Source organism: Macrobrachium nipponense, chromosome 1 (assembly GCF_015104395.2).
Source record: "Macrobrachium nipponense isolate FS-2020 chromosome 1, ASM1510439v2, whole genome shotgun sequence".
Lineage (NCBI taxonomy): Eukaryota > Metazoa > Arthropoda > Malacostraca > Decapoda > Palaemonidae > Macrobrachium > Macrobrachium nipponense.
The window spans coordinates 117388351-117400850 of NC_087200.1; the positions used below are offsets into that span (position 1 = coordinate 117388351).

Here is a 12500-nt window from a genome sequence, read left to right on the forward strand (position 1 = left end):
TTGACGAGCCACACGTAGAGAATAGTTTACTACACCAAAGACCTTGCATAACTTCCATTGTGTGTCAGTCAGAAAACTGGCATTGAGAGAGCGAGGAAGAGACAGAGAATACATATCACACAAAAACAAAGAAATATTGGGTTTCACCTGAGAGAATGGGTGCCATCTTCTGGAACAAAATGTTCGGTCCCAAGCTGATGTATTGCCCTATGGCCAGTTCCATGAAAAAGAGCGGGAGACCAGCGCAGAACAGCATAGTGATGTACGGGATCAAAAACGTCGCTGTAAAATATACAAGAGAAAATAATGAGGCGTATCACGCTAGGTTGATTTTTTTCATGACGTAATATATCATAATTGTAAATTAAGAAAGACTTGACCATTTACAAGTTGCGAAAACTCGTCCTTTTGGTGTAAGCAATACTCCTGGCTAGAAGCGCTCTGTGCTTCCCTCCATGATTTGCATTTCCAGGTTTTCAGTGAAAATTCCCCCAAAAGAACGTAATATATATATATATAATTATATATATATATATATATATATATATATATATTATTATATATATATTAATATATATATTATTTATATATATTATAGATATTATATATATATATATATATTATATTATATATATTATATATATATATATATATATATTATATTATATATTATATATATTATATATATATATATATATATATATATATATATATATATATATATACACATACATATATATACATAAAAGTAATATGTCGTACTTATAAATGTTAGGTAAAGTCCACAATGAAATTCTTGTTGCAAAACATCGTATATTAAAAATATATTATGTACTTATGTACTACAAAGCTTATAGCTTTCTTCCATATGCTGTTGACCCGCTCTCTAAAATGGAGTATAATATACATCTCCTGAAGCAAAGTAAAGCGGGAAGCCATTGAAAAATATAATAATAATACTAATAATAATAACATTACAGAAAGTAAAGCTGTTTGATCAGGTTGTTGGACCCTTGTTACTTCCAATTTCTTCTATAGAAACTTGGAGTCTTCCGCCAAAGAGTGATTTAGGTTCTAAATTATGGCTGATTCGACAGGCACGGATGATTATGACTATAAAAGGTATTAGTAACATTAATTACTTTTAATTTTCAGTTTTTAATATTGTATTTATTAATAGCATTTTGTACAGTGGTTGTTTTATGGGGAATTTTTTGCCCAAACGTTTTTTCTGAATCCCTCAAAAAACTTAGAATTTGAACTTATATTAAAATTTCTCAGACTGATAAAGGTGGATGTGTGTTTCAATGAGTAAGATAGATTATTTGGATAAAGCGCGTAGATTGCTAAATAATGAAAACACTTGTATTAGAATGATGAAAGTTCCTTCCGTTTCCGAATTTCAGTCTACTACTTTAAATAGAAAGATCAAGAAGATTGTTTGTGGCAGTGTGGGTAAGAATGTTAGAGAAGTTATTTGTAGCAAATTAACTAGGAAATTACCACCATTTGGTTACGTTTACGGCTTGCCTAAAATTCATCGTCAATTGTATTACTCCCCAATATGATCTTTCTGTTTGGTTAGCCGAAATTTGAGTTAGTTTGGTTGGTGAAGTAAACAGCTCACATTTAATACATAGCCTTGATTTTTTTTTATTGATAAAGTTCGGCAATGAAGTTATGTTGGTACTCTGTGTAGCTTGGATTTTATGTCTCTTTTTACGAATGTTCCTCTGCAGTTTGTCCTTGATAATTTGGCATGACTTGTTGAAGAAGATTTTTTGAACCTCCACTACCTATTCATGAATGTTGTGATCTTATTAAAGTGTCAGTTGATGCTACTATATTTGAATTTGAAGGTAGCCTTTTTCAACAAACGCCCTGATGTTGACTAATTATGTATGGAGTTTTTTGAGAGATTATCTCTGGAAAATATACCCAATGATCATAGACCGGTTGTATGGGTACGGTATGTGGACGAAATTTTGATTGTGTACAAATCTGATGACATTTTTATCCCTTTTGAATATTTATGTTCCTTCTGTTAAGTTCACTTTTGAAAAAAGTAGTAGATCATAAATGACCTTTTATAGATTTTATTGTGCACAGAGACGAAGTTAATAATCCCTTCAAATTTTGTGTATACAGAAAGAACAAATATTCTAATTGCTACTTGCCTTTAAACTTTTATCATGATGTCTAAGTGAAGAGTTCCATATTTAATAATCTATTTTTTTTAACATATCGTGTGTGAGCCATGTTTTGTAGATGAAGAGTTAAACTTGATTGTTTCAAGTTTTCATTAATTGTGTTGCCCTAAATATATTATAGAAAATTGTCTCCCTAGAGCTAGGAAGATCTATTATCACCCAAAAGAAAGACCTGAACAACCGTTATTTCAGAAATCACTTTCACTCCCTTTCAACAAGGAACTTAAAGATATTTCTCAAAATTTCAATGTAGAAACACGGGTACAATATTGTATCCCAGTGCATTAACACCGCTGAGAGAAAAAATCATAAAAAAACAACCCTGTGAAATTGTTTAAAGATATTGGTGTTTATGCTATTGGTTGCTGGATTGTGAGTCTTGCTATATCGGTGAAAGTGGTTGAACACACTTCAACATGTATATTGGGGAATAATTATAGCTCTATAGCTAGACACGACTGGGACAGGGATCATAGAATAAATTTAAAAAATGGCTGAGTTGTGTATAAATGCTTGGATGCATTGAAGACGCCCTCATTTCGTTAAATAATACCTTTGATGGAAACTTGGCCATTGTTGGAAATCATAAGTGAAGAATTTTATAAATGTGCTGCTATTCGCAATTTTAGAATATGTATATCTAGCCATTTGAATCAAAGTCATAATTTAGAACGAAATTACCCTGTTGGTTCTTTAGCAGAAGACTCCAGGTTTCTTCCACCAAAAATGTCTAGAAAAATTTTAGAATTGATAAGAGCCCAACAAACTAATTAAACAGTTTTACATTCTGTGTTCTTTTATGGTGTCCCACTTTATTTTATTTCCTGACTTGTATATTATACTTCATTTTAAATTATCAAGTCCACAGGAGTTGGATGAAAGCTATAAGCACTGGACATATATATTTTAATTATACGTACAATGTTTTGTAACAAGAATTTCGACGAATACTGTTCGATGCGACGTCAGAAGCAGAGAAACAGCGGATAAGGTTCTGACTTCTGCTTCTGATGTCACATCCAACAATGTTTGTCGGGTAAGGCTCGATTGTGTGATGGGGCATGACACACACACACATGTGTGTATATATATATATATATATATATATATATATATATATATATATATATATATATATATATATAGATAGATAGATAGATAGATAGATTGATACAGGGCACAGGGAACTATTCCAAGCGACAATCAGAGGAAGACGGACGAAAACCACACATCACTAGGCTGTCTTTTTTATTAGTTTGCGGACGTTTCGTAATTATTTACAGAATTACATCTTCTGGGCTACACATAAGAAAAGACAAAAACATAAAAAAGTTAAAAGTATAGTCTAAAAGTTCATTTAAAATACATTAGAGTAAAAATAAAATAAATAAAAATAAAAACACAACCAACCTAGAGGTGAGACAGCAAGGAACTAAATTGAATTATTGAAGGAAACCACCACAGTACGAACTTATGCTAAATACAATTGACTCGCAGATGTATGGGTGTATAACGATGGTACGAGTTGTTTTATAAACAACGACTCAAGGATTGTTAACTCTTGTGGTTTGGTAGTATGACCGATTACATTGAAATCTTTGTTGTCAATGTAGGTTTTGCATTGTTTTGCATGGTTCCTGATATTGGAGTGCTCTGGGTTTGAGATTCTGCTCCCTGTGCCGAAAGATTCACACAAATTATTCATGACCATTTCCCAGCCATATCAGTCAAATTAATTCCCAATAATCCTCTTAATATAGGCTCCTTGTTTAAGATAAAAGATCAGCTGTGTCCTTATATGTCTTCTGGTGTCATCTATAAATATACTTGCCCTAAATGTATTTCAGGGATTTACGTGGGATCCACCAGTCGACTACTTAGGTGCGCATCGATTCACATCGGGGAATCAGTTTACGCATAGGGAGCAGAATCTCAAACCCAGAGCACTCCAATATTAGGAACCATGCAAAACAATGTAAAACCTACATTGACAACAAAGATTTCAGTGTAATCGGTCATACAACCAAACCACAGGAGTTAACAATCCTTGAGTCGTTGTTTATAAAACAACTCGTACCATCGTTAAACACCCATACATCTGCGAGTCAATTGTATTTAGTATAAGTTCGTACTGTGGTGGTTTCCTTCAATAATTCAATTTAGTTCCTTGCTGTCTCACCTCTAGGTTGGTTGTGTTTTTATTTTTATTTATTTCATTTTTACTCTAATGTATTTTAAATGAACTTTTAGACTATACTTTTAACTTTTTAATGTTTTTGTCTTTTCTTATGTGCAGCCCAGAAGATGTAATTCTGTGAATAATTACGAAACGTCGGCAAAATAATAAAAAAGACAGCCTAGTGATGTGTGTTTTTCGTCCGACTTCCTCTTAACATATATATTATATATTATATATTATATATTATATATATATATATATATATATTATATATATATATTGCAGAGAGTTAACATTTTAAAGGCAACTTGCCTTTCAAGAATCAAGTAAAACTTCCCAATAAGCAAGCGTAATACCTTTCTGTTAATTAAGTTTGCTGGCCGCAGCACACTGACGATCGGTCATGCAGAATTGCCCCTTCAATCTCATTCTGGTTTCCCTTGTTACTTTTAATCTTTTTTTGAGCTCCTTGACTGTGATGAGCCTGTTATTCCAGATACTGACCTTAACTTGGAGAAGATGCCTGGCCACCTGAATGATCCAAGATACTGATTAAGATGTTCACACCTCTTGTGTGACTTGAGATACAGATTAACCGTCTAGCCTTCGCTAAGAGAGAAAGTTGGAAGCATTAACCCTTAAGCGGGCTGGCTGGAACCTTATATATGGTGGTATAGGGCGAAAAATGCAGTCATGAAAAAATTCATAGAGGTTCATATGGCAATTGAGAATACGTATACGAAATATTTCGTCAAAATTCCTCTTACTTTCGTAGTTATAGGATAATTAGTTAACGTAACTCAATAAACCTAAAACATTGATCCGTACAAGAAAATGCAATATTTCTTCTATTACTGTAAATTTTGATAATTATTGTCAAAGAAATTGGGAGAAATGGCATCTGTAGACATTCTCCGAGTCGAGAAGGGAGACTTCACTACAGTCAGCTACCATTCCAACAATCAGTGCGAGCACAAACTTCAAGTAGTCTACACGTTCGATTTCACCTCTGACATTCGCTTGCTTTTACGTATGTTTATGTATGTTTTGGCAAGAATTTCATCATGCCAATGAGGAAAAGACAAGGAAAACATCTCGCTAACATACAGACGAAGAAAAATCGCTCAAGTATTATTACAGAATATCATAATATATACATAGTTAGTAAAGAGAGAGGGGAGGGTTGCGTAGTAACGCCCCATCTTGCCTGACAGCACACGTCACACTGTGCCCAAGGCTACGATCTTTGAGCAAAGAGATCTTCATTTATGATAGATAACAAAGTTTTGGTTTTTTAATACCCAAAATGGAATATAAAATTCATAATAATCATGATTTATTAAATTGTCTTTGTAAAAAGAGAGTACACCTTCGAGTTTCACCTCTGACATTCGCTTGCATTTACGTTTGTTTGTCTTTGTTTCGGCAAGAATTTCATCATGCCAAAGAGGAAAATATAAGGAAAATCTCGCTAACATACAGAAAAAGAAAATTGATGTAATGAGCCGAGTTAGTGAAGGGGAGAGAGAATTGCCAAGGAAGGAGTGCCCCATCTTGCCTCAAGCAGTGCCCCAGGCTACGATATATGAGCAAAGGGATCATCATGTATGATTAAATTATGATAAATAAAATAGTTTTGGTTTATTAATACACAAAAAAGAAATATACATTCATAATAATCATTATTTATTAACATTGTCTTTATAGAAATACGAAGGAAAACTTTGAACGCCCGTATCTCAAAACTACACTTATTGACCTTCAAAATCTATCTTCTCACTTAGTTTTAAAGCTATAACATTGGAATTTTGTATATAACTCAGAAAGACATTATAGAACAATCAAATAGAGCCTTTTTTCCCATTTTTGTTTCGTTTTTTTTATATAAATTTTTTTCTCGTGATTTATAGGGTTTATTTTTTTACCATATTGAAAAATTCATATCTAGCAAAAAAAAGGACTTTTAGAAGAAAAAAAAAAAACATTCGATTGGAGGTCTACATCAGGTCTATATATGGTAGTAATCCCAGGTCTTAATATTAAATATCAAGGGAGGAGATAGAATTTAAAAATGGTTATTTTCGGGATAAATCACCCTGGCGTTAAAAAACCGAAGGTCAGAGGCGAAAATCATATGTGGTTTGGAGATGTCCCAAGTCACCTTATTAAGTGGTATGAATATCAAAGTCCTGTCCTTAAAAAATGGCATTAGCTGGCTGGCCCCCTTAAACGCCGACTGGATGTATTATGCGTTGACTAAAATTGTCTGTCAGTTGCTAAGTGGACGTACGGTACGTCGACTACAAAAAGTTTTTTAAATATTCGCGGAAAAATAGTTATAGGCCTAGTTTGCAAAAAATTTTAAATCAAGCGCCTTGAGGGATGCTGGGAGTTCACGGATCATGCTGTTGTTTTGTTTACAAGTGTTACACAGGCGCGCAAGCACGAGTTGCTTTCCTCTCGCACTAGAAAGCATCAGCGACACATCTCGGAAATTCTTTTGTCACTTTGTCGTAATTTTTGCACCGTTTTATATTAGCCGTTACATAGAGTTTTATATATGAAAATGTGTGCAATTTCATGTAAACAACAAAAAAACAACCCATGGTTGTAGCTTTTATCATTTTTGAAATATTTTCATATAAATCACAATGTGCCAAAATTTCAACCTTTGGTCAACTTTCACTCGACCGAAGTGGTAAAAAAACGCAATTGTAAGCTAAACCTCTTGCTATATTCTAGTAATAGTCAATCATATACCTTCATTTTACAACAAATTGGAAGTTCCTAGCACAATATTTCGATTTATGGTGAATTTTTGAAAAAACTTACCTTATATCCGAGCGCAGTAACTGCCGAAAATCTCATAAATTCTTTCGTCACTTTGTCGTAATTTGTGCACTGTTTTATTTTAGACGTTACATTAAGTTTTATATATAAAAATGTGTGCAATTTCATGTAAAATACAACAAAAAACAACCCATGGTTGTAGCTTTTATCAGTTTTGAAATATTTTCATATAAGTCATGATAAGCGCCAAAATTTCAACCTTTGGTCAACTTTGATGCGACCGAAAGGGTAAGAAAAGGCAATTATAAGCTAAAATTCTTACATTCTAGTAATAATCAATCATTTACTTTCATTTTGCAACAAATTGGAAGTTCCTAGCACAATATTACGATTTATGGTGAATTTTTGAACGAACTTTTTCCTTACGTCTGCGGGCAGTAACTCGGCCAAAAATCTCAGAAATTCTTTCACCACTTTGTCGTAATGTTTGCACCGTTTTATATTAGCCATTACATAAAATTTCATATATGAAAATGTGCACAATTTCATGTAAAATACAACAAAAAATAATTCATGTTTGTAGCTTTTATCAGTTTTGAAATATTTTCATATAAATCACGATCATTAGAAAAAATTCGACCTTCGGTCAACTTTGACTCGACCGAAATGGTCGAAATACGCAATTGTAACATTCAATCATTTACCTTCATTTGCAACAAATGTGAAGTCTCTAGCACAATATTTCGATTTATGGTGAATTTTTGAAAAAAAAGTTTTTCCTTACCTCCGGGCGCGGTAACTCGGCTTAAAATCTCATAATTTCTTTAGTCACCTTATCGTAATTTTTGCACCGTTTTCTATTAGGCCTTACATAAAGTGTTATACATGAAAATGTGCGCAATTTCATGTAGAATACAACAAAAATAGCTCATGGTTATAGCTTTTATCAGTTTTGAAATATTTTCATATAAATCACGATAAGTGCCAAAATTTCAACTTTCTGTCAACTTTGACTCGACCGAAATGGTCGAAAAACGCAATTGTTTCTAGTAACATTCAATCATTTACTTTCATTTTGCAATAACGGGAGGTCTCTAGCACAATATTTCGATTTATGGTGAATTTTTGAAAAAACACTTTCCTTACCTCCTCGCGCGGTAACTCGGCTGAAAATCTCAGAATTTCTTTAGTCACCATGTCGTAATTTTCGCACCATTTTCTATTAGGCGAAAACTGCAATTGTAAGCTAAAACACTTACAGTTTAGTAATATTCAATCAATTACCTTCATTTGGCAACAAACGGGAAGTCTCTAGCACAATATTTCGATTTATGGTGAATTTTTGAAAAAAACTTGTTTTTATGTCCGCCCGTTACAAATTCATGCATCATTATGTGATAATATTTTCTCTTGTGTTGCTTTGATCGTTTTACAATTTGTTATATATAAAAATGATCGCAATTTAGTTGCACAATACAACGAAAAAAAAAGAACTCATTAGCTTTATCAGTTTTGCTCACAGCACGATTTGTATACAATTATAAATGAAATTTTTTTTTCATGCTGTCCTATATTCCAATATTTATAAATGATAATGATATTTTTTTAATTTCTGGTAGTTGCATACTAAACTTCAGGCAATAACAAAAAAAGGAGCCAAAAATGAACTCTTAATCTTAAAAACAAAGCGTGCTTTGATGTTTTGAAAAAAAACTTTTTTTTCCGCTTCAGCGCTAACTCCCGAATGCCGCCCGCATACGACAGACACTTTGGTAAATAGAGGCTCAGCGTTTAAGGGTTAACTGCCCAGTATTCACCTAAAGAAAAATTTGGTCATACCAGGAATGCATCTGTATGCATGTTGGGCTCCAATGCCAGTAATCTGGTAGGTGATAAATAGCCCCCTTTTGTAGGACTTCGAGAGAGACCTGAACACTGCTGAGCCAATATCCCTCTGTGGCTGAATGACTCAGTCGTGCTAATCTTACGTCCTTCCATTGGTACAACTACAGGAGCCATTCTTCAGAATTAAGGTACAAGAAGGAATTAGTTTTTCCTTCTAAACAATGCTGTTGCATGCATACCAAGTTATAACTTCCTCAGTGAGAGTGTGTTGCCATTCAAAACTCCAGATTTTGCTGCTACTACATGTTTCCGAATTTGCATGTCTTAATTTGTTAGGATTAGCAAGGAAGTTAAGTATTAGTGTTAAAATCAGGGAAAATTGCGATTATTTCCCATACTACATGTGTCTTGAAGAATTTGCAGTCCCTTAGCTAGGAAAACAGTATCTGGCAACCCCATTCACGTACACAGCACTGCGTCTCGTTAAACTTTCCCGCACACTTGGTAACTACATCATCATTTCATATACCAATGACCTTGTCCCAAAATTCTTAGTCCGTTCATTTGAGCATTTGCATTTACAGTTTGAATTCCCTTTGGCATATGTTGCGAGTCATTACTTGTAATAAGTCACATTTTCCTCAAGTCTTTATAAGTTAGTGTGCGAGAGTGTTTGCTCTCAGGTTCAAATCAGCTGACCACTATTTTGGGTTGTTTATGTATGTGAGTGTGTTCATAGTGATTTAAAAATGCTAATAAAGGTAATACATCTTGGGAAGACAAAAAACAAACCTTACTTTTTTCGTTGTCAGTCTTCGGTAATGAGAAATAGATTAATAATATTTCTGAGATTAAAGAGATAAATCTCTCTCTCTCTTGCCTGGCACAAGATATGTCATAGTAGTAACGCACGCTGTTTTGGCTTGATGGTTTAGAAGTACGTATGTATATATCTTTAAAGGTACTATTGTTTAAGGGGACTTTGAAATTATATTATTTATAATGTAATTTTAAAGATTAATACATTAATAGGATAATAATTTAAGGTATAGTTGATTTGTGCTGGCTTCTGGTACACATCATCCCATGAACAGGTGGTCCACTGTAACCATTTGTGTACAAGTGTAGAGCTTCATACTTGATCAAAGCACGAAAATTTAGTTACTTTGCTTACGTAAGCCTCCCACGCTAAACGTTCATTCTACTTGTCTCTCACTTATGCAAACTCATGAAGACATCCATGCCATATTACCCATTACTTCCGTGATACCTTACATGGTCGAGCTACTCAAACATAAGTGGGTATCGAGAGCTCCAGTCCTTAACTAACCTTACACTCGATTCTCCAGAACGAGTCTGCACTCCTAAGTGCCAAAACATTCAATAATTCTCTCTCTCTCTCTCTCTCTCTCTCTCTACCATTGTAACAGTGTCTCATTTTATGTTCTTCAGAACCATATAACCTTAACTCCATTTCTTGAAACCCATAACCTTCGCACTATAACCTGGAACGACCATGTGTATGTTATCCATTGTTCTTTGGAAGAAACCAGTTTTCTCTGGAACCTCACCTCTGCATTCAGCAAACGAACAATTTTCGTGTGCATGTAACTTTTGTCTCGCCTCAAAATCTTGTATATACCACCTAACTTCATCAATGATCGCACCGCATCTCTGCGTGCTGCCCTAAATCTGCCTCCTTTGCGACTTGGGCTGTGCTATCTCCAATCCACACTTTACTTGCAACCCACCAGTGTATAAATATTGCATTACTGGCCCAGTGGTTCCACAACAATTTCGAGCGCTTGTGGATTTTGCACTCGTGGCCCAGTTGCATCGTGTTTCCATGCCCATCCACACCCAAGTACCAAAACACAAAATCCCCACTACTATGTGTAAGAACACAACTAGTACTGTGACCCTTGGGATCAAGTGGCACCAGCATATTCTTCACCTTACTTTCATTTCAGCTAACCCCTTTTTGGGTCTTAGAGTGCCACTCACTCACTCCCAGGAACTTTCCTAGTGCCGCCCTCTCTATAAGGAGTAATGCAACAGTATTTGTAGGCATTCATCTGAATTACTGCTCTTAATATCAGGACCAGTGCTGTCTATCTCTGCCTTGCGGAACCAACTCTTTACCTACTAGTTCTCTAGGATACCCTCACACTTAGTACCAGTGCCACCTTACCAAAATGGGCACTCCCATCACTGAGTAGCCTTCCACAGGTACCCTTTCATTTACTAGTGGGCCTACTAGTGGTGCCGTTCATCGGCCCACTCCATTGCATAATCACACCCTGCCAAAGCAGAGTGCCATTTCCAATCTATACCCTCTCTACCACTCCATACCTTGCTCACTCTGTCCCAATACCAGTTCAACATGCCACCAGTTCAACATGCCATAACCCACCAGCACCTTGGTGACAAATTTCAAGTCCTTCATGTATATGGGGAAGGAGACAGGTTTCATGGGAAGAGAGCTCACCCTGTGGGTACAGGAACAGCTAGAAGAAAGAAAGGAGGAGAGGGAGAGAAAGCAGAAGGAAGAAGAAAAGAAATAAAGATAAGCAAGGGAGGAGAAGGAGAGGCAGCATGAGCTAGCTGTGAATGACAAGGAGATACAGCTGGAGCAAGCTCAGCAAGCTAATTCAGTGGCATCGGCCCAATCACAGCCAGCTACTCCACCACCTTCCACACCTTATTCTTACCCCTTGAGTATCACCTTGGTGATCCTGCAGTGGAATGAAGACAAGCAAGAAGCTTGGTTAGACAAAGTGGAACATGTCTTTGGGAACTTTTCTGCTGCTGGAACAGATCTCCCTGCTCCTTGGCAAGCACATGGGTGGAAAGGGCCTGGTTGCCTTTTGTTTCTTAGATGCTAGTGCTCAGGGTGACTTTAAAGAGGTATAGAAGGTGGTCATCAAAGTCTTCAAGATTACTCCTGAATGCTGGAGACAGTGTTGGTGCAGCCGTCCCAAGACGAGCGTTGTCACTTGGTGGATGATTTGGACACCTACATCTTCCGGCCAGTTCCCTGAATCAAAGGATAACCCCTGGTCACACTGTATTGCCAGCCCAACTAAAGAATGTGCTCTCTTCTACACCTCCTATGCGTACTTATTGTAAAAGCAGGGGCACTAGGAATCCAAGTTCAAATCTAAAGGAAGAGTCACTGCAACGCCTCCCTCTGATCAATCCAAGGAACATCATAAATCTTCCTCAGCTCCTAACAGGGATTTCAACAAAGTTTATTGTGTTGCCTGTAAGATCAATGGGCACTCCATCCTCTGGAATGATTGCCCCTAGCAGAGCAGTTGCACTTGCCATTGCCCTGGTGGTTACTAATCAGCCATCATTAGGCTCTTCAGCCAAGGGTCCTATATTTGTAGCGCTTCCTCGAGATAGCTACCCCTCATGCCTGGTCAAGGCATTCAAAGACACTGGAGCGCAAATCTCCCTGATACAGGAAGACA

The 12500-nt window shown here is 35.8% G+C and overlaps 1 protein-coding gene across 6 annotated transcripts in view; it reads right to left on the reverse strand.

Moving 5' to 3' along the window:
• LOC135219576 (sodium- and chloride-dependent glycine transporter 2-like) overlaps positions 1 to 12500 on the reverse strand; it is a 145836-nt gene that overhangs the window by 59990 nt on the left and 73346 nt on the right. For all 6 annotated transcript variants that reach the window (XM_064256458.1, XM_064256456.1, XM_064256454.1 and 3 more), the window contains exon 3: positions 148 to 282. In XM_064256458.1, the coding sequence (XP_064112528.1) occupies positions 148 to 282 (135 nt within the window). The remainder of the gene's footprint in view (positions 1 to 147; positions 283 to 12500) is intronic.